We start from the raw sequence: 22,193 nt of genomic DNA, 5'->3' as shown, positions 1-22,193 counted from the left end.
TTTCCATTTAAGTGGGATCAGGAAAGTCCAAGCAATGGCCACACCTAAAAATTTTGATGGTCTGTCGTGAGAACCGCTCCCATTTGGGCAAGGATGTCTCGCCCTATTAGCGCTTGTACTCCGTCAGGTAGTGATAAGATGGAGACACTGCATTTTACCACCTTATCACCTATTGTCCATTGCAGCACTGGTGATCGACGAGCAAGAGTCATGCCTCCTACTCCTGATACCGTGGCACTAGACTCAAATGTAGGCCAATGTGATGGCCAATCTTGTGTGCTAATTATCGATACATCAGCACCAGTATCCAACAATGCCTCAATCTGTATTTTCTCATCCTTTAAACACACAGCGACCTTTTGTCGTGGTCTGTGTCGCATACCAAGTGTCAATAGAGCCACTTTTCCCGTGGAGCCAAATGCTCCCTGTCCTCGATACTTTGCGGATTCCGGTGCTAATGACTCAGCAAGATGAGGCAATGGAATTAACTGTGCTATTTTTGTGCCCTGCGGCACATGAATTGGAGGAAACATTGCAGAAACCATAATTTGTATTTCCCCAAAGTAGTCCTTGTTAATAAGTCCAGTTAATATTTGTAATCCATTCATGGTGGCAGACGATCTCCCTATTAATAGAGCTCCCACAGGTTCCCTATTAATAATAATTGGTCCAGTAACTCCTGCCTTCACCCTGGTGGGTCTCGAATCCAATAAAGTCACATCGACTGCTGTTGCCAAATCCAGGCCGAGGCTCCCTCTGGTGGCTGGTCGGAGAAAAAAGGATTCGTTGCAGATGGTGCTGGTGCTGTTGCCGTTGCTGCCGTTGTCGTAAAAGCCGCTTTTTGTGTCGTCGCGGGGCGGCTCTTCCCGCTGCTCCGGCCGTTTCCCGACGCACCTCGGCGGCACACTGAAGTGTTATGAGTATTTGATTGACAGTTCTGGCACCACACTGATTCTGTTTTGCAGTCCCGTCTGATGTGTCCCGCAATACCACACCGAAAGCAACGGTATTGCGGTGCCGATCCTCGGCTATTAGAACGTCCTCCGGGGGTTTGCAAAGGAGCAAGGGCAGCAAACACTTTTGACTGTTCTTTCATGTTGTCACCTAATTGTTTTACTGCTTCTACTAACATAGTCTGTGGACCTACAGGTACCTGAGACATTCTTTCCAATCCTTCCTCTATTGTCCAAGTACTCGGTAACGTAACTAATATACTTCGAGTTGAAGGGTTACAATTTTGGAGTGCACATTGCTTTAATATAGTGCCTTTAAGATAATCGGGAACTCCCGCTGCTTGTATTGCATTTGCTACCCGATCGATAAACAACCCGAATGGTTCCTCTCTACCCTGTTTAATTCCCATGTAGGACGGCATTCCCCCTGGTTCTCTAATTTGTTCTAATGCCCTTCTGGCTAGATTCATTGATACCTTAGCTTTGTCTGGTCCCAAGAGTGCCTGCGCCTCTGTTCTAAAATATGGTCCCATACCCATTAATTCGTCTAATGTAACACCATACAAGGGATCCCCAGGCGCTCGTATTATCGCTACTTCCTCTTGGCAAACACCGTGCCAATATGCCTTAAACAAAAGTTGTTGATGCTGTGTTAAGATTAATTTCATTATGCTACGAATATCTCCTGGGAGCAAAATATTTGTCCCCCAAATATAATCTAACATTTGACGAGTAGGTTCTCCTTTTAGTCCAGACTCATTTACTGTAGATCGTAATTGTGTTAATAATTTCCAATCCAAATTAGTCAACTGAGCCTGTACATTTCCCTGTGCATCTGGAGGTGAGTACACCACCGGGAAGGCTGTTGTTATCTGTGCTGCTACTTCAAGATTCCCTTCCTTCATTGCTTCATGCGCTATTCTTTTCCATGTCTCCTCCCTGTCCTGTACATTGAATTTAAATGGATTTGTTGAAAATGGATTTGTTCCTGATTCCTCACCCACCCTTTCTCCATTCTCTGATTGTGCGGGCGGGGCTGTCGGTGGCTGTGAAGGTTCTTCTTCCCCTGATATGGGTACAGACGTTTCCCAGCCACCCGAAGTCCCCTGTGGAATTATAACTGTTCTATATGATGGTGGAGAGGGGTAAGACTGTTCCTCAGCTCTTTGTTGAGTAGAGGAAGCAGCAGAAACCCCCCCAGTCTGACTGGATGATCCTAATCGTTCTGTTGCGGCAGCAGCTATTTTTTGTTCAGCTTGATGTGTTGCTAATGCATTAGTTACCGCCCTCCATGGCTTCATCAATTTTTTCGCTACCTTGTTATCACTAATCACCTCATCAAATAGTTTGTCCCCGAACTTCCTCCACTCTGCTTGTTCAAACACCATATCAGGATTTAAAAAACAACCCTTAGCTACCCCATAAGCTAATAACTCTGGCAGTTCCTTTTTACAACGTATACCCTGTGTGCCCCGCTTTTCTAAAAAGCATTTGAGCAAATCATACGCCGCTTGTCTCTCCATACCTTTATATACGTCGGTACCGTTGCAGCCTTTGCAAAGACCTCGGCGGCGCTTTCTGGCGGGACCCTCTATAGGCTCATCCCGGGTGCAAGGACTCCTTTCCGAGCTGCGGGTGCAGGGGTTCCAAGTTTTCGTCCCTTTCACCTTTCAGACCTCGGGTGCGGGGATTCAGCAATTTTTCATCCTTTTCACCTCCTGAGCTGCGTTGCAGGACCGGTTCCCGTATTCAGTCCAACTGTGGCTCGCAGGTTCAGCTCCAGCGGAGTCCCTGTTCCCGCTCAGATTTGTCCCTGTTCGGACGCCATTTGTTGCGAGGACATTTGTTGTCGACGGAAGGAAGACACAGACGCTCAATATGAGTGATCAGTGAACTTCGATTTATTGGATAGCTCAGTCGTCTTTTATCTAATTCAATATAATTAGCTCATACATATTGCAAAAGCTAAGCTCATGATTGGTTAGTGCATTTCTCTATTTTATCAGCTAGTTTCTCACTCCCATCAACCGAAATAACACAGTCAGTACTTTCCCAAACCTCCAACGGATATCGTGTCCTTGTGCCTGATTAGCTCCCAGACGTTACGTACTTTCTCAGACTCATATGAGCTGCGTTCAATACTTTCTTAACTCACGACCTCCTAGCTGCTCAACATGCACATGACCTACTTCACTTAACCATTCCTCCACACGGGATTACGCAGCACATACTGGTATATTCTGCGACTGCACGCACTGTTGCTAGGGGGTCGTCTCTGTCCCTCTGGTGGTTGTGAAGATGAAGGCCGTAGTCTTCCTCGGCGTTGTGGTTCAACTTCTTTTTTTATTTGGTCATGTTGGCCCAGCATGAGACAGGAAGGTAGGATGTTGATACACTAGTTTAGCAACTTATCAGGAGATGGTTACATGAGCTTTGCAGCAGTGTCTTTGAACAAAAGAGGCAACTGAGATGCAGAAGGAGAGAAGGGGAGGGGTTCTCTTTTTTGTTACATTAAGCAAAAGAATTTTCATAGTGTCTAGCCAAGCATTATACAGCTCCTTACTTCAGCAGGGAGCTTTCGCAACTCCTGCTCCTCAAACAGAATTCCTTGTTTTTATAATACAAAAGACAATGAACAAACATTTATGGTGTATTACACTTCTCACATTAATCATAGTCTCTCAAATTAAAAACGTTATTTGCTCCGATCACCAGAGAAAACTGCAGGTTTCCCACCACCAAACCCTGACAGGCCCCCTCCAGAAGGACCATGTCCCTCGGTGCAGCCACATGCTCCAACAAAGGGTTGCACGGTTTGGGAGCTGTGTGCGGGGACATGAGTGTCTCAGAAACATTTGCTCATTCTCTAACTGACTTTATTCTTTTATTAAATTTCAGTTTGTTTCACTTTTTGCAAGTACATGATGATCCAAGCTACACCTACAGCACTGCATTCAAAACTGCAGGCGGGGGGGGGAGGCCTGTGAGAAACGAACGCAGTCTCGTGCTTTCATGTTTCTTTTTCCTGATTTCTTGTTAAGGAATGAAGAAAGGCTTGAGGTTTTTTTTATTTTACTTGTCACTCCTCTTATTTGCGTGTTCTCAGCAGAGCCAAGCCCAGAACGAGTTAAGGCCACAGACAGAGCGGGCGGGGCCGCGCCCCACCCTGCCGCAAACCGAGGAAGTTTGGGTGTCACCGCTCGCCGTAGGCCCCAGCGAGGAAGAGCGGCGGCCCTCTGCTCCTCGCTGCGGCGCCCGGGGCAGGCGGGGCAATGGCGGCCGCCCCCGGCCCGGCGCGGAGCCGCTTCGCGGTGGTGGGCGGAGGCATCGCGGGAGTCACCTGCGCCGAGAAGGTGCGGGCCGCGGCCCCGCCGCCACAGCGCGCATGCGCGCGACCCCTGCCGGGTGGGGGTGGGGGGAGGAGGGGGTGGGGGCCGCTTGTTGGGGGGCGGCGCCATCTTGGCGGCGGGGGGCCGGGGTGGCTGGCGAGGGGCGGTGGCGTTCGGCCGGGGGGGGGACGTGCCCGCAGGGGCAGCCGGCGGGGCTTGAGCTTTATACAGAGACTCGCTAAGCGTTCTGTGCCTGCCCCAGCGTTTTAGAGAAGTTTGTTCATTTTAAAAGAAACAGTATTCTATAAATGAGTAGTGAGCAGTTGGAATCGCAGAGTCGTTAAGGTTGGAAAAGACCTCCGAGATCATCTGGTCCTGCCACCAATGTTACCCGCTAAACCCCGTCCCTCAGCACCAGGCCCAGCCTCTCCTTGAACACCCCCAGGGACGGTGACTCCACCACCTCCCTGGGCAACCTGTCCCAGTGCCTGACTGCTCTTTTTGGGAAGAAATGTCTCCTCATTTCCAACCTAAACCTCCCCTGGCACAACTTGAGAACATTCCCTCTAGTCCTGTCACTAGTTACCTGTGAGTAGAGGCTGACACAGCCTCCTTTCAGTTAGTTACAGAGAGCAATAAGGACTCCCCTGAGCCTTCTCAAAGCAGAGTGGTACTATAGCATACTCAGCTGTCTGCCAATACTTGCCAAGAGGATAAAACTGCATTGCACATACTCTGATAACAGTTTATGTAGGCTTCCTAAAGAAGGAGTTAAACCTTTGTATCATGCGAAAGTTGGCATTCTGTGTGCCAGTCAAGAGGTCAGCGGCTCAAAAGTTAGCTGTGTTCATAGCCATCGAGGATTGTACCATGACTAGGAGGAAGTTTGCTGTGCTGTGCTCCTCGTCATGAAAGCAGTGCATCAGGTTTTGTGGAATCCATGCTTAAGGCTGCACACCTGTGGAGATTGGCTAATCCCTTCAGCTTTCCCTGAGCTCCAAAAATCACTTTTGTTTACGTCTAGGTTTCAAGGGTTTTGGTGTTTCCAAAACAGCAGTAACTGGAGGGAGTTTTTAACCCATAACATGGAATGAAATTATGTAGATACTAGTTCAGTGAAAATTACTCTATTTGTCAGACCGTAAAGCAGTATAAAGACTGTTTCAGACTGTTTTCTGGTGATGGAGTGAGATTATTTCAGACAGTTTCAGGCATTTTATGTAAACTAAATGTAGAATAAATTACAAGGGAAAAATGATTGTTCTCCACCTGTATGGAATTGGTTTTGGTTTCTAGCACTTACTAGTTGTTTTTCCTTTGATTTTTTTCACAGTTGATGCAATATGTGGGCTCTAATACTACAGGCACTTCAATACTATATTAATATGAGTAATTGCTAAAAATTGTTTAAACTGTTCACATAATTAAAGGTATTGTGTATCCTTAAGTGCTAGCAAGAATAAGATTGGGGTCAATATTTAATAGTCCAGGAGACTATGTTTGCCTGGAGGTAATATAGAATCACAGAATAATACAGAAATAAAAGGGGAAGATTGAATACAATCTTTCTCGGTCCTGATTCTGAACAAGTAAGATTCCCTGGAACATAGTAGTGGCAATAAGCAACTTCTCCATCATATATATTACAGTTTGGGTATGTATTTACATGATGCCTTGTAGTTCAGGCTTCTCACACTGCTAAATGAGAACAGTCATTGTTTCAGGTCTGTCTTAAAAAGTTCACTTGGAATTAGGTACTTTTTAAGTACGTTTCAAAACAGCCTGACAGAATGTCTTAAAATCTGTTGATTCGTTGTTGTTGTTGTTTTAGGTTTTGGGACATGGCACATAGGGACATGGTTTAGTGGGTGACATTGGTAGTAGGGTGATGGTTGGACCGGATGATCTTGGAGGTCTTTTCCAACCTTAATGATTCTATGATTCTACATCTTACATAATTTCTACTTTCCATGTTTATGTTGTAATAGTTCTTTCTGATTTGTGATGATTTGCATGTGTACATATGTATGGATAAACTTAATATTCTATCTGGCAGATTTCTAATTTTAGTATTTTAAAAGATAATGCACCAACCTCAATGACACTGAATGAAAATGTCACACAACTACTCAATCATAGTAAGAGGAGGGTATAAGCATTAGAGTATGTGTAAGTGATGCAGAGGACATAATGTCAGTCTAAAAAAGTCTGAAACACATCTGATGATGATCACCTAATCACATGCTGCCTGTGGCGTTCTGAAGTTTTTCTGAAGCTTATTTATTAGGTACAGATGGGAGCAGCTGCAGAAGCACATCGTGCTATTCTGTTGCATGAACTTGTCAACCTTTCTTTTTTCTGCCAATACAAAGCATACAGCTGCAATAGTTATGAAATACATATTAGGGATTTGTGCTATAAGGTGTGGATTACATAAAGTTTTCACATAGCCTCACTAAATTCATCTGTGTTTTTATGCCCAGAGTATGGCCATGTTAATCTCCCTTAAATCTACTACAATGCTGAAAAACTTTGACCTTCAGGTTACTATGTTAGACTCCTTGTATCAGAAGTACAAGGATATATGTGATTCTCTTTATAGCTCAATTACACATGGATGACACAAAACATGCATCCTGGCAGCTTATATAACCATGCCGTTAACATGTAGAATACAGGTGACAAGGAACTGTGGGTTTTGCTAGTGCCTCAGAGATGAGTGGTTTGTACTTGAAGGAGGTTTTTTATATGCTTTGGAAGAGCAATGCAGCATTTAAGATGGAGATTCTGCACTTTGGCTTGGGGCCTGTAAGAGTTGTGTGTTGCCTATAACACTCTGAAGGTGATGATCCTCTTAGCAGTTCAGTAAATTGCATTTAAAATAACCAATAGGAATCAATATTTTCTCTGTGAAAATGAAATCTGTGAACAATTAGTCACTGGTACTTAATAAAAAAAGTACTTCCAGCAGTTGGGAGTCTCCACAAATCATGTGATCATAGTCGTCCTACAGTTGGTCTTTAGAAAATTGTGAGAATAGTCTTTTGAATAGTCATTTTTACAGTGACTGCAGTTCTTGAAGATGTATTTGTATGTGAATGAATTAAAATCTTGGGTCTCCAAATTCCATTTGTTTCAGTCATTCTGTCTTATTCTTCCCTAATCTTGAAACAGCAATTATGGTTAGATGAGACCAATGTAAGGTAGCAATGCATATTACTGTTCTCCAATAATTTTACTGTCTTTAAGTCAAATTCTGTGGATAATTATTTGCTCATCATGATTTCTATTTCTTTATAAGCTGGCTGTGGAATTCCCATCAGAAGACATTTTTTTAGTGACAGCTTCTCCAGTTATAAAAGCTGTAACAAATTTCAAACAGGTAAGAGAGCTTTAATTTTTGTTATGGTAATGCCTCTTCAGAAGCTTGTACATGTACAGAAAATTTAGAGTTTAATCCTGAAAATGTTTATGATTATAAGCAAATGCTTATGATCATTATTTTATAGTGGTTCATAATTATATTCACAATATTAGTGAGTAAGAAAAGATTGAACTGGGTACTTACATGATTGAAGTGTTTACTGCTTTTATACTGAAGCTTTATTACACTACTTTGTTAATGGGAATTTTTCCCCCAGAATACCCATGAGAGGAAGGTGCTTGCATGGGGGAACACAGAATCATAGAATCCTTGAGGTTGGAAAAGACCTCCAAGATACGTGGTCCAACCATCACTCTACTTTCAGTGTCACCCATTAAACCATGTCCCTAAGCACCAGGCCCAGCTTCTCCTTGGACACCCCCAGGGACGGTGACTCCACCACCTCCCTGGGCAACCCATTCCAATGCCTGACTGCTCTTTCTGAGAAGAAATGTCTCCTCGTTTCCAACCTAAACCTCCCCTGGTGCAACTTGAGGCCATTCCCTCTAGTCCTATCACTAGTTACCTGTGAGAAGAGTCCGACCCCCAGCTCCCCGCATCTTCCTTTCAGATCGTTGTAGAGAGCAATAAGGTCTCCCCTGAGCCTCCTCTTCTCTAGACTAAACAACCCCAGTTCCCTCAACCGCTCCTCATAGGACTTGTGTTCCAGACCATTCACCATGTAATGTGTAACATCACGTTATTCTATCAAAGTTTAACAAGCAGAACATGTAGGTCTTAGAAATGCATCAGGTAACTTAAAAAGCAATGCTGACAATTCTAATAATACAAACCACTATAGCAGTTACTGCATCCATCAAGTTAAATAGCTTTTGAATGAGAATTCTGTGTATTACTTTGACTCTTTACCAGGGATGTGCATGAAAAGATTCTATAATACATAAAAAGTACTTTTAGCAGTGTCACAAGAACATGTTTGAACACAATTATGTTGTGACTTATTTATTGGAAATGAACATAAAACATTTTGTTGCAAATTTCAGAAGTAAACATGGATATATTATTCATATTTTTAAATCTGTCTCTTATTCCTACAGATCTCCAAAACGCTTGAGGAATTTGATGTAGAAGAGCAACCAAGTTCCTTATTAGAAAGACGATATACCAATATTAAAGTTATACAGTCTGGAGTAAAACAGTTGAAGAGTGATGAGCATGTAAGCTACTGTTTTCTCTCTTTTACCTATGTGTGTTCTTTCAAGTTATTAAAAAAATTACATCTAAGAAACACTTGAATATTTTTGGCATGAAATTCTGTTCAAGACCATTCTGGTTACTAAAACATAAGTTACTAAAATTAGAGAGAATACCTGCTGACTTTAATTTTACATATCACTTACGCTGTTGTTTGAGTAGAAATATCTACAGAGGATATAATTATAGATCAAAAATTGCTTGTTAATTAAGAAACCACATCTTCTAGCTTTAATTCTTTGACACTTTAGATCTATGGCATAGCATACTTGATTGGAATAGGAGGGAAAACTGACAATGAAACCAATATTGTATACCAGTATAGGTGTCAGAAAATTTCTGTAACCCCTAACTGGAGGTCTCTGTGATTCCTAAATTACTGCTTGTTGCTACAGAGACCAAATGATAACAACTTAATGATGCACAGAAAATGAATTCTCAGAAGAACCAATATTTCCAACATTTCTTCTTTTTAACAAGAAAAATGTTGCAAGTATGAGCAATGTGCAGGTCCTATTTAGAGTCCAAGTCAGCTTGACATATTTTTCTTCATTTCAGTGTTTATTAGAAATTCACATTCAGATTCTGAACTGTTCCTTCTCCTTTTAAGTTGCAGAGCTATGATTTCAGTCAGATTATAATGCTATTAATGTTCTGAATCCAATTATATTATTGTAGCCTCATTATTATATTGTTTTATTTTAGTTTGTATGGATTCCAATATATCACGTATGTGGATTTGAAGGATCTTTTGCCTGTTATCCCCAAATCTTTAAAAAGTCCCTTTGTGCAACTGTAACTAACTGTAAACTAGTTAGCTTCTAATACGGAAAAAAAAAAGAAAAAAATCATGTTAAGCTTTAAATATTTCTTGCTGCAGAATGATGTAACTTTTTTAGTGCCTACCCTTTGTCTTTAGCAAAGAACAGAATTTGCAGTATTTCTAAACTGTATTCTATCCAGTACCTAATTAACACAACTCTACAGTTGTTTAAATGTTTTGAATAAGATTCATAATTGCTGTTATATAGCAGTGCATAAGTCTACATCTATTACTGGGGTGGGGGGGACATAAAATCACAGAAAACTGATTATGTCAGCACAGATAGTGAGTAGAGAGTGCCACCAAGAGGTAATCTTAATATTTCATCTGTCTTTAAGCGTACATGTTCTACCTTATTGGTCATAATATATTGTATACTTAGACTTGTAAGTTTGTAGTGAGTGTAATGCAAATAAAGTAACACATAATGAGAGAATGAGATTTTTTAAGAAACTACTTACAGGTTTTAATATCTGCAAAATAGTAAAATATTCAGGAAAAAAAGATAATGTTCTCTTAGATGTCTCCATTAGTTTCTTCTTTCTTCTTAATTTTTAACAGAAAATTTTCACTGAAGATGGGAAAGAGTATATGTATGAAAAACTTTGCCTATGTGCTGGAGCAATACCAAAATTAATTTTTGAAGGAAATCCATATGTATTAGGAATCCGGGATACTGACAGTGCACAGGTAAATGCTCTTTGGACTTACACCTACAGAATATATTTGTGCTTCTGATGCAAAACACTAAAAATGGTTGCAGAATGAAATGTAGAAACATAAGGTGCTGGTTTTTATTATATATCCTTAACTAAGAACATTTTCAGTAACAGGGAAATAGCTTTAAAATAGCATTAAATAATTAGTCACTAAATTTATTACATTTATAGATGTCTCATAGTGTTTGTAACATGAAAATCTGGAACAAGTGGTGTTTGTTCTTTTGCCTTCCAGGCAGAAGCCGATTTGAAAATATAAACAGGAGGTAGGCACTAGTAGAAACTAACTTGAAAAGGTGCATCTAGTGAACAATATGAAGGGCTGCTTTTCACAGTGAAAAGCTACTGAAGGACTGATTTCTTCAGGTTCTAGTGTAGCCTCTCCTTACTGTACAGAATGGAGCTACAATTGTAGACAAAGATGTGGAAAAGTTTTCACATGACTTAATAGGCTAATACTTCAATGTGGAAATAGGAAGTGAAGTTTGACTGCTATCGATCTTCAGATTGAGAGGAGGAACAAGGAAAGTAAACACTGCTTCTCCATAACATGAGCTCTGTAGTTCATCAAATGACAAAAAAAAGGAGATACCTTTTCAAGCAAATTGAGGTGAAACCATGAAATTACTGTTGTGGTTTGTTTCGGGTATTAAAACTTTACCTGAGGTTTGGTTTGGTTTTAAAAAGGATAATCAAAAAAAGAAGTTGTATTGGGTTGCGTTTCTTTTATTTCTCTGGACACTAAAATGTGATTTGGAGACTTGTTTCTTTTTAAAAGTTTTTTGGGGAAATAAAGCTGGTTCTCAGATTTGCTACAAATTATTTTTTAAATTCCTGAATTATGATCAGGGATTTTTAAATTGCTAAATGTCTCTATCTTTGTTCTCTTAGTGTTGTACAAATTATTGGGGAAGTTTTACAAATTATGATAAAATTGGATTAATAGATAGGTATAATAATGCTAGTGGTCTCTAGAATAGAGAAATATTTTCTGGATTCTATTACTGGCTCTCTTGATTTTGTTTAAATGTAATTACTTGTGGCTCAGTTTGAGACTTAAAAGGCTGTGGAAATAACTTCAGCCTTTAATGTGATAAAACTTCACAGGCTTGTGAAGTTTCTGCAACATATTCTTAGTATTAAGTGAATGTATATGAGTAGCCTGAGAAAAATCAAAATAAAAAGACTGAGGGCAAGAAAATACTAGAAAGGATATATTTCATTAGTTGGGGTTTAATTTTTTTCTTTTCTAACACAGGCTTTTCAGAAGCATTTGGCCCAAGCTCAGAGAATAGTGGTGGTAGGAAATGGTGGAATTGCACTTGAATTAGTGTAAGTAAACTACTAAGTTGAAAACATACATATGCAAATAAAATCTTTACCAATTTGATGTTAAATCTTGTCTGTGTGAGTTTGGGAGAAGGTTGATGTACAACAAAGTTATAGTTCTTAAGGCACTTAGTAATAAAATTTGATTAAGAACCATTTTTCACCATATGGTGGAGCTTACTGTCACATAAAATTCAGAAAGCTTCAAAAGAAGCTTTAACATTCAAGATTCCAAGAATATACGGTGTTTTTCTAACTTGGCACCAACAGAAATTTGTTTAGGATAGAAAGAGCAATATTTAAATTATAAAACTTGCCTGATTTGTGGAGACAGAAGAGGTAACAGGAATAGAGGCATTTTATCTTGCATCCAACCAAATTTAATTTGGTAGAGTGCTGAAGTGTCTGATGTGACCTTTGTCACAGGCAGGATATCAAGCCATAGGGTCCGACAGTCTGATAGATTGCAGAAACATCTGTATTATACAATTACATATTCTTGTTTTGCATTGCGGGGAATCGGTGCTTAACTTGGACAGCTACTAAATTGATGATGACTTGATGATCTTGAAAGTCTTTTCCAACATAGATGATTCTATGATTCTATAAATCATTATCTGCAGTCTAGTTCATGTTTCAGGTAATACATCTTTGCAGTTTTTCTGATGGATACGAACAAGATCTAAATGCCTGTCACCAGCAGTGGGCAGTCTGGACAAAAAGACGCATTTGTTTTTTCATTGCAGGGAACAGGAAATACTAAGTATTATTATTACAAACTTAGTCTGCCTTTCCTTTCTGCCCTGTGTTCAGTTGAGATGTGCTGTTGAGAAAGTATAAGCTGCTAATTTGAAGATTTTTTTTTATGGTTTCTTCACGTGAATAATCAGAACCTGTAGTAGATTTTATAGGTTTGAAAGTCTTGGATCTCTTATTTGTAGCTTCTGGAATTAACCTTGCACAATTCTAGTGGTCTTGCTAAGACTCATAAATCCTTTTCCAGGTAGTCTGTCATTTTATCCGTTGTTTAAATGTATGCAGGTATGAAATTGAAGGCTGTGAAGTAATCTGGGCTATCAAAGACAAAGCCATTGGGAACACCTTTTTTGATGCAGGAGCAGCTGAATTTCTTATTCCAAAGCTAACTGCTGAAAAACGAGAGACTCCAATTGAATGTAAAAGAACCAAGTATACAATGGAAGGTATGTTGTTTTAGTCTCCTAGCATTGCAGCAGCTGCATTAAAAATATTAATTATTAAATATGTTCATACATATTATATATATTAAATATTTATATTATATATTTATATATTATTATATATTATAAATATTTACATGTATATAATATATACATATAATAATATGTATATTAATATTAAATATAGCCCTGAAATGAGTTAATTTAGCAGACCATAAATAGCTTACTATTGTTACCAGTGGAACTTCCTTATTAAAAAAAAAAGGCAATGCAAAAACTCACTCAATTAATGTAGACATATGACAGCATGTAACAGCGCATTTTGCAGTATTAGTTATCTTTATGTCTATGCCAAGTTTAAATTTGATTTTCAGTATTCAGTCTGCTGAAGTACCTTTTCTATTACTTGACATATTTTAATGTTTTTCTGAATTATGTCAGCATTATGAAGGAAGGTGCTGTCCCACACTAAGCTATCGGATGATCAGATGAAACCTCACAGAACTTTTACAAATGCAATGAAGCTGCATTCTTTATAGCAGCAGTTAACTAGAACTGCATGAACAAATATTACACAAACATATATATGACCTATATATGACCTATAATAAAAAGAAGAGCATGTTTCTAGACTTCAGGTTGGAAGAATAAGTTTTAAAAGAGTCAGCCTAAAAGTCACAAAGTGACACCCAGTATTCTTCACTTGTATCATCATGTTAGAATTTGCAGCCTCATGCAGTGGAAGCCACTTAATGCGCATTTGCTAGCAGATGGACATCAGTTTCACTATTAGCACTGACAATAAGCAACTGAGTTCACAGCTGGACTCTAGAACTCCAGTGCCTCAGAAGCTGTTGCTCCTGTAGCTCTTACGGGTCCATGCAGGTACCTAACAGTGCATGGTTGGTTCAGAGGTGAGTAAGTAGTAAAAGGCATAAAACCAAAAGGTGCCAAAAATACTGGTTTGGAGTCTGATTTGTCTGCCAATTAACCATGTTTGGGACTTCACCTTACCTTGTTTGTTAGATGTTTTTGTCTTCCCTTTTGGCAATCAGATTGTATTTCTCTTAATTGCGAATCCTTGTTCTGAATTCTGTGGGCAATGAAGTGGATATGCTAAATCTGATATTCTCTGTCTTCAGGAAGTGAGAAAAAAGAAAGACCTGTAGCAGCATCTGACAGAGTGGGCAGTGCCTTAGGCCCCGACTGGCATGAGGGCTTACATCTTAAAGGGACTAAAGAGGTATGGTCATAACCTTGCTTACATTTGTTTAACTGTTGCTTTAAATTGATAAGGATTACAGAATTTATGATTATGAAGTATAACATTTAGGGTTATTAGAACAAGAAAAATAAGATGAGTTTGAACCGATTCTCTCGTCAGAATCACATCGGAAAATATGTTAACACAAACAGAATTGTTCTCTGTTTCAGGAGGGAGGTGATAAATCAGATCTACTGCCACGGTTTCATCAATTTTCTATCCATATTGAAATAAATGTTGGCTTGCACATTTCTTCGGGACTAGTGTCAATCCTAGCTTTAAAAAGAAGCAGTGATACTTCCGCTCTTTTAATTGTATCTGCCTTATGTATATTTTAATATGTGAAAAAATAGGACAGTAGAATTTGTACAGACGTACAGTCTCCTGTTACAGTAGGTAATGAAATGTGAAATCACCAGTGCATACAAGCATCATCTTCAGATATTGATCAGTTATAGATTCTACAGAGATGTCCTTACAGTACTAACTAAAGGATGTTCAGGATATTCACAGATTAGTGGCCGTTAAAGGCTGTGGAAATGTGGAAATTATATCTTCTTTTTCTCTTTTTACAACATTTAAAACCTAAAGTGATTATTGTTATCAGAATTTAATTCGTGATAGAAAATTGAAGGATTTGAAATCCTGAAAGACAGGAAAGACCAATTGACTTTTTTTTTTTTGTCTGTTCTGATAAGTTCTGTATTCCCTGTTTATAAACTCAGAGGAACTGGAATACGCTTTCTGGCATGCTAGAAAAATCTATAAATTGTCATGATATTTAAAGGACCATCAAATAGCTGCTGAAAAAGCATATAAATTACTGCTTACTGTGGTTAGATCTATGACAGATCTGAAAGAGTGTGAGAACTTGGCTAATGTGCAATGCTTTAAGATGCGATACATGGTAATTCTTTTTCTCAGGTTAGTAACGCCTCAGTTTAGGTGAAGGTGCATTTGCTATTAAAAATATTGTTAATCATTATGTTTACATTTTTGACAAACTTTCTTTAGTTTTCTCATAAAGTACATATTGAAAAACTATGTGAAGTAAAGAAAATACACTTACAGCAAGAATTTTTACAACTGCAACAGATGTCTTTGGCTTTTCCTAAAGAAGAGAAGAACGTAGAACCAGATGAGGGTAGGTGTGACGAAAAAAAAAAGTGTGCCAGTGCTGATTAGAAAAGCATGTTGAAGATGAAGCAATGCTAGAGCATGTTTGATCTTGATTGCTTGTGCTAAAGGAAATGAAGATTTGGAAAAACAGTCCTTTGTTTCTGTAAATTAAATGGAGCTTTAGCAATTTATAGCAGTTGAATATTTATGGGCTACAATTAAATTACAAAATGCAATGAATCAGACCCTTCTTCCACAAAGTCACCTAGCTACTATGTGCGGAATGTTTGTTCTTGTGGCAGCCCAATAAATGAGGGATTTGATTCAAGAAAATTCCAGAGAAAGCTAATAGTAGGGAACTAAGCTCCAACTCTCATTTTCTGGTCCTGAATGAAAGTAAGAAGTGCTATAGGTAATCTCTGTGGGTATTATTATTTTCGTAGCTAATAAACCTGAAATCTCTTTTTTTTTCTTGTTTATTTCATGTCTTACCATAAGACATAAATAATAAAGTAACTTCTGTTGGTTACATTCTCAACGCAAAATTTTCCACTTTTTCAGTGCTATGGCCTGTATATGTGGAATTAACTAATGGAAAAATTTATGGATGCGATTTCATTGTCAGTGCAACTGGTGTTGTGCCAAATGTCAAACCATTTCTTGATGGCAATAATGTAAGTATGCTGATTTACTTTGAAGTTTAAACTGTGGGATTTTTTAAGGAAGGGGAGTTCTTCCAACTGGTTTACATTTCTTTTGACATGAAACAGTGATTTGAGAGGTTTTGAATGCACAGCATCTCAAAATAAGGTAGGTATGTTGATACTGGAAATATCTACTAGGATAAAAACGAATTTCATTAGCGTTCTTGGCTTATTATATTGCTACTCATGATATATACACACAGTGTATCAGTAGATACAATATACACTGATAAGATTAAGCCTATAAAAAGAGAGGAAAACATTTCTGTAATTGGTGGCTATTATTATGGAAACATGCACTAATGTTGAACCATTAAATGTTTCAAGGAGGAGCGTCTGAGGGAGCTGGGCTTGTTCAGCCTGGAGAAAAGGAGGCGACCTTATCGCTCTCTACAGGTACCTCAAAGGAGGCTGTAGTGAGGTGGGCATTGGTCTATTCTCCCACGTGCCTGGTGACAGGACGAGGGAGAATGGGCTTAAGTTGCGCCAGGGGAGTTTTAGGTTGGATCTTAGGAAGAACTTCTTTACTGAAAGGGTTGTTAGACATTGGAACAGGCTGCCCAGGGAAGTGGTGGAGTCACCATCTCTGGAGGTCTTTAAAAGACATTTAGATGTAGAGCTTAGTGATATGGTTTAGTGGAGGACTTGCTAGTGTTAGGTCAGAGGTTGGACTCGATGATCTTGAGGTCTCTTCCAACCTAGAAATTCTGTGATTCTGTGAATTAGATGTTTGCAATAGTATTTCTGGCCTATATATAAAAAAGTAAAAAATGAACTTTAAGACTAGATGTCCCTGCAACATATTTGAATTTTGGCATGCTCCGTTACATCCATGCCAGGTATCAGTAATAATAATGTTGGAAACCTGTGCTGTGTTCTAAAAATAATACTTAAGGTTTTGTGTCTTACCATGGAGCTCTTGCCACTCTGTTAAATAATTTTATTCAGTATGCAATGCTACTATAAGGTATTTTTAATAGATGGAGCTTTGAATTATTTTAAAGGGTATGTGAAGGTCACTTGTGAAATGCAACACTGACTTGTTCTTAAACATGGTGAGAAAAAAAAATGTGTGGATTGGGAGGAAATTCTACTTTTGTAGGCTAATTTTGGTTTGGATTATTTGAAGATTTGACCAGACTAGAGATAAATTCTGCAGGGGATTGGGTTGTGTTATTAATATGGAGAATATTTTTTATAGGGATGACTGCAAAAAAATACTTTGTTATGGCATTCTTCAGGGAAATCAGTTTCATTCCCTTAAAAATGAAGAAGCCTGAAGACTGATGTTTGAATGTGTTTCTCTTAGGGTTGTCAGTCTTTCAAATTGAATCAGATTAGATGGGAGAATGAACAGCCATAGATCGTTTACACCAAATTCCTCTTTCTCTGTTGTTAAATGAAAAGTAGAAGAGCATTTTGCTGTGTTCCCTTAGTATTAATTCATACTTTATATCTTCAAATGTTTCAATTAAGCAGTAGTGGATTTACTGAAATTTTGTAGGGAAGTCTGCCATTAAAAAGCAAATGAGTCAACCACTTAACATGTATAAAGTTAAATCACTCAAAATTACTATTTTACTTTGGTACTGATCTGTGCAAATACTTAGTTTGCTATAGGTGAAGATGGAGGTCTTAAAGTAGATAAACACATGCAAACGTCCCTGCCAGATATCTATGCAGCTGGGGATATCTGCACAGCATCGTGGGAACCTAGTCCAGTGTGGCATCAGGTAAATCAAATTATACAATTGTGCGCTCAGCAGCAATGCGATCTACAAAGTAAATTACTCACAGTTACACAGATGGGAGAAAATGTTTAATTGAACTGGAAACCAGTAAATAGACAATCCTGGGTGTGTTGATGGTAGATAAAATTATCTCTGTGGCTGAAAACCAAGTTGTTCAGCCTTTCTGACCGTAACAAAAATATGTAGTGGGCACTGATGAGAACAGTGAGCTTCATTCATTGCACAGTGACACATATCTGTGTATTTTTTTTTTTTTAGATGAGACTGTGGACTCAAGCTAGGCAGATGGGATGGTATGCAGCAAAATGCATGGCAGCAGATGCTTCAGGGGAATCTATTGATCTGGATTTCAGCTTCGAACTGTTTGCTCATGTAACAAAATTTTTCAATTACAAGGTAAAGTAAATACACTCTATCAGTTTTAAACCACTGAGTAACACAGGTATTGCTTGTTTATATTCATGTGCTAACACTGAGCAGATGCTTTAAAGGGGGAATGGTTTTAAACTAGTAGAAGGGAGATTTAGATTAGATGTTAGGAGGAAATGCTTCACTCAGAGGGTGGTAAGGCACTGAAACAGGTTGTCCAGAAAAGTTGCAGATGCCTCATCCCTGCAGGGGTTAAAAGCCAGGCTGGATGGGGCTGATCTAGTGGGAGGTGTCCCTGCCCATGGCAGGGGGGTTGGAACTGGATGGTCTTTGAAGTCCTTTCCAACCCAAGCCATTCCTTGATTCTATGATATCGATGAAACAGCATTCTCTATATAATAATTAATCTTTGATTTTCTCCCTTCACACTGACTTTGAATATTGAAACCAAAGAGGACAAGGTATATACAGACATATTATAAATTTTAATTGGTGAATACCAGCTGATCTACTTCACAACTCTGCATATATTTTTATTTCATTATCTCTTCATGCATCTTACTTCATTAAGATTCTGCTCATAAAGAAATTCAGTACAATTCAGCATGGTAATTGGTTCATTATTGTTTTTAGTGATAACATTTCCAGGTGAAGGATTTTTAATTATACTGTAGCTCTGAAAGCCACTGCAAGGGGGATTTTTTATTTATATTTTATTCTAGGGGCAAGTATTTCCATGTTTATATCATTAGAACTGTTACCAGTGAAAATACTAAAAGCCACTGCAATGTTCTTATGACTGACTTTTCTTTTTCCTTCTGTTAGGTGGTGGTTTTGGGAAAATACAATGCTCAAGGCTTGGGTTTAGACCATGAACTAATGCTAAGATGTACTAAGGGACAAGAGTATGTTAAAGTGGTGATGCAGAATGGACGAATGATGGGCGCTGTGCTGATTGGTGAAACAGACTTGGAAGAAACGTTTGAAAACCTGATTTTAAATCAAATGGATCTTTCAGCCTATGGTGAAGATCTCCTGAATCCAGATATTGATATAGAAGATTATTTTGATTGAATGAAAACCCATTTCCATTTTGTATAACTTTTTGACACTGATTAATGGCTGATAAAACTGTTTCCTTGGGATTACCAGAAATCAGGGATAAGTGCAATTCCTTATTAGGATTTTGTGTTAGTATTGCCAATTTACTGAAAAGCAAATTAGGTTAATCTGTGTACAAGCACAGGAACAAAGGCATGTGAATTAGTATTGGCGGTGAATTTTGATATATGTTAGACGAGAACATCAGAACAACACTCCTAAAAAGCAAGCTTTGCTATGCTGTTAAGATAGCACTGCATTTACCTGAATGCAGGGTAGCCTTCACCGTTGAAAAGAACTTAAACAAAACTCTATGTAATACATGTTAAATCCAGTGCATTCTTGCTTGGGGAAGAATTATCTACATGTATAATGTGCTACCATCCATTCCACTACCATCCTTCCACTGCTCAAACCTTTGAGTACTTGCTGAAAGTTTCAAGTCTCTTCTTACAGCTGATTACACTGTCTCTTGCAAGCTGGCAAATCTTTATGGCACAGGGCACTCAGAGCTCTTGCCACCTGGAATGTGGTTTACAAATATACAGCAAGCTGTATAATTTTTTTTCCTTTTTTCCATAACTTAATTTCTAAAAGAAAAGTATTTTCTACTCAGATAAATGCAGAACACAATCTTTGAACTATGAAAGCTAGGATGAAGTGTCCTTGAGATGTTAATTGAGAGCAGTATTTTTTATTTTTTTTTTAAACTGTTTTGTCACTTCAGCTCTCTAGGTATTGTGGTAAAGCTGCACCAGTGCATCTTGTGTGATTTTCAACTGGACCACTCCAGGGGTCCACTCCAAGGAAAGGTTAACACTGTACCACTGGTGGCTGTCACCTGCCTTCAGTGACTGAACTTCCTCCACGTTGTCAGAATCCTGAGGAGCAGGCTGCTGCATCCAGCTTATTTGGCAGAGGGTACTGGCAGACTTCTAAATGCTGGAAAGCCTAGCTACAGGAGCATGACCCTAAGTGCAAAGTTGATAGGGATGTCTTGCAGTCTCAAGGCTAGTTGTTTTGCAGGGTTTTTGTTTGTTTTTTTTTTAGATTTTGTATGATTGTTAAGAATTCCATCAAGATACATCATCAAACAACCATTACCGTTACAAAAAAAATGATGCAGGAGGATTTCTTGGCCACTTTCTGCCCTCTTCTTTTTTATACCATTTTGCATATTGGTTCCAGGAAGGAATATTTGGAGGTACTAAATTAAAATTTTACTTGTGGCAACTAGTGACAAAATATATTACTAAGTTGCCAACTACGGTTTAAAATTTAAATTTTATTTGAAATAAAAATCATAACAGGCTACCTGGATGTATGTATAGTTACACAAGATGCACCCTGGTAATCATGATACGTATGTACAGACTTGCTTAAATCAAGTTCATTCTTTTTTTGTTACTAGTAATAATTCAGTGTCTCCTTTCCTAGGTTATAAAGCCCAACATTTCAAGCTATTCCTTAATGTACTCCTTGTATTCCTTAGTGCTGTTCATAGATGTAAATTGTTTCATACTTGATTTTGGTTTTGATCTGCAGTTGTTACCTGGGAGTTAAGATTTAGGTTTAAACTAGGAACAATTCGTTGTATGAAGTTGGTGGTACATGTTGGGATTTTTCCCAGAAAATCACTAAAATTATTTAGAAGAGAATGACTGTTTAATTAAATTAATTAATTCCCTTTTTGGCAAAGGATTTAATTAAATGATAGATGAAACTCTAAGCTTCAGTCAAAAGATTATACCAGAAAAATAAAGATGAAGAGTTTATTTTAATTATCTGAGATTTTTTTGTTGTTTTAAAATATTTAAGTTGATACACATCTGTATGCCTGAATGTATCCAAAATGAAACCAACTAGACAATCAGAACCTAAGTTTATAATGAGTTTGACTTCAGCTTATTGATCATTGGCTGCTAAAATCTTAAAAAAAAAAAAAAAAAAAAAAAAAAAAAAAATCTAGCAAATAGATTATTCAGCCTCTTGTGTGCCTAACTAGTTCTTGCAGTCAGTGGTAAAGACCCAACAGCTGCTCCTATGGTTACCTTTTTCTGAAAATACCAATGTACACATGCATTTAAGGAAGTCAACTACTACTTAGCTGTACGTGTAGTAGAAATACAGACTTCTGCTGTCTGCAGCCCCTCTGAAATGGGATGCAAAAGTGCTGCAACTGAAGATTTCTCCAAGTCCATAGAGATTGTCGAGGAGAGACAGGGACTCACTGCCACCGTTGAGTCAGCAGGGCGGTACAGGTAGCTGAATTCCTCCATTACAGGTAATGTTAGGCTTGAAAAGAAAAAGGCTTCCTGGCACACAATTACATAACACAAAGTAGGATTAAACCAAGAAGATACTGATACATTTTAAATAATTCAGAAGATAATAATCGTATAAATGTACATTGTTCTAAAAAAAAAAAAAAAAAAAAAAAAAAAAAAAAAAAACACTTAGTGAGCCCTCCACTGCAAAAGAAGTGAAGCTCTTAACATACACTGACACTTGGATGTACTAAAAAGTATCAGCTTCTCTGGACTCTTTAAGCACTACTTCAGGTTGCCTGAATTTGAAATAAGGCTAAGTCAGGGGGTTTGCTTATTGCTTAGAAAAGGGTATCACTTTCTTCCAGTCTACTTAGTGTATCAAAATGAACCTTTAACTATATAAAAAGAAAAGGTTGGTATTTACATTTGACTAATTATTATAAACATTTAGAGAAATGTTCTGTGTTCAGCAGCAACCTCGGAATAAGGCTTTGGTGGAGTAGATTTAAATCACTAGCAATCTTTATTTTCAGGTAATTTCATTAAGTAGGTGGCAAAGAATAGAAGTTGAAAATGTTGCAACTAATACTGAGCAGCCTTTTAAGGAAACAGCTCTAAACTACT

At 38.3% G+C, this 22,193-nt stretch overlaps 1 protein-coding gene across 1 annotated transcript; it reads left to right on the top strand.

Annotated features, from left to right (window-relative positions):
- The first annotated feature begins 4,174 nt into the window (after positions 1–4,174).
- Positions 4,175–21,088, top strand: PYROXD1 (pyridine nucleotide-disulphide oxidoreductase domain 1). Its single transcript, XM_032184983.1, has 12 exons — positions 4,175–4,306; positions 7,584–7,664; positions 8,765–8,884; positions 10,306–10,434; positions 11,722–11,795; positions 12,834–12,994; positions 14,134–14,234; positions 15,270–15,399; positions 15,936–16,048; positions 17,689–17,811; positions 18,088–18,225; positions 19,024–21,088. The coding sequence occupies exons 1-12, from the start codon at positions 4,226–4,228 to the stop codon at positions 19,270–19,272; spliced, it is 1,500 nt and encodes a 499-aa protein (XP_032040874.1). The 5' UTR covers positions 4,175–4,225; the 3' UTR covers positions 19,273–21,088.
- Positions 21,089–22,193: the final 1,105 nt, after the last annotated feature.

The sequence above is a fragment of the Aythya fuligula genome, chromosome 1 (genome assembly GCF_009819795.1).
Source record: "Aythya fuligula isolate bAytFul2 chromosome 1, bAytFul2.pri, whole genome shotgun sequence".
NCBI lineage: Eukaryota > Metazoa > Chordata > Aves > Anseriformes > Anatidae > Aythya > Aythya fuligula.
This window is presented reverse-complemented; position numbering and strand designations above follow the sequence as displayed.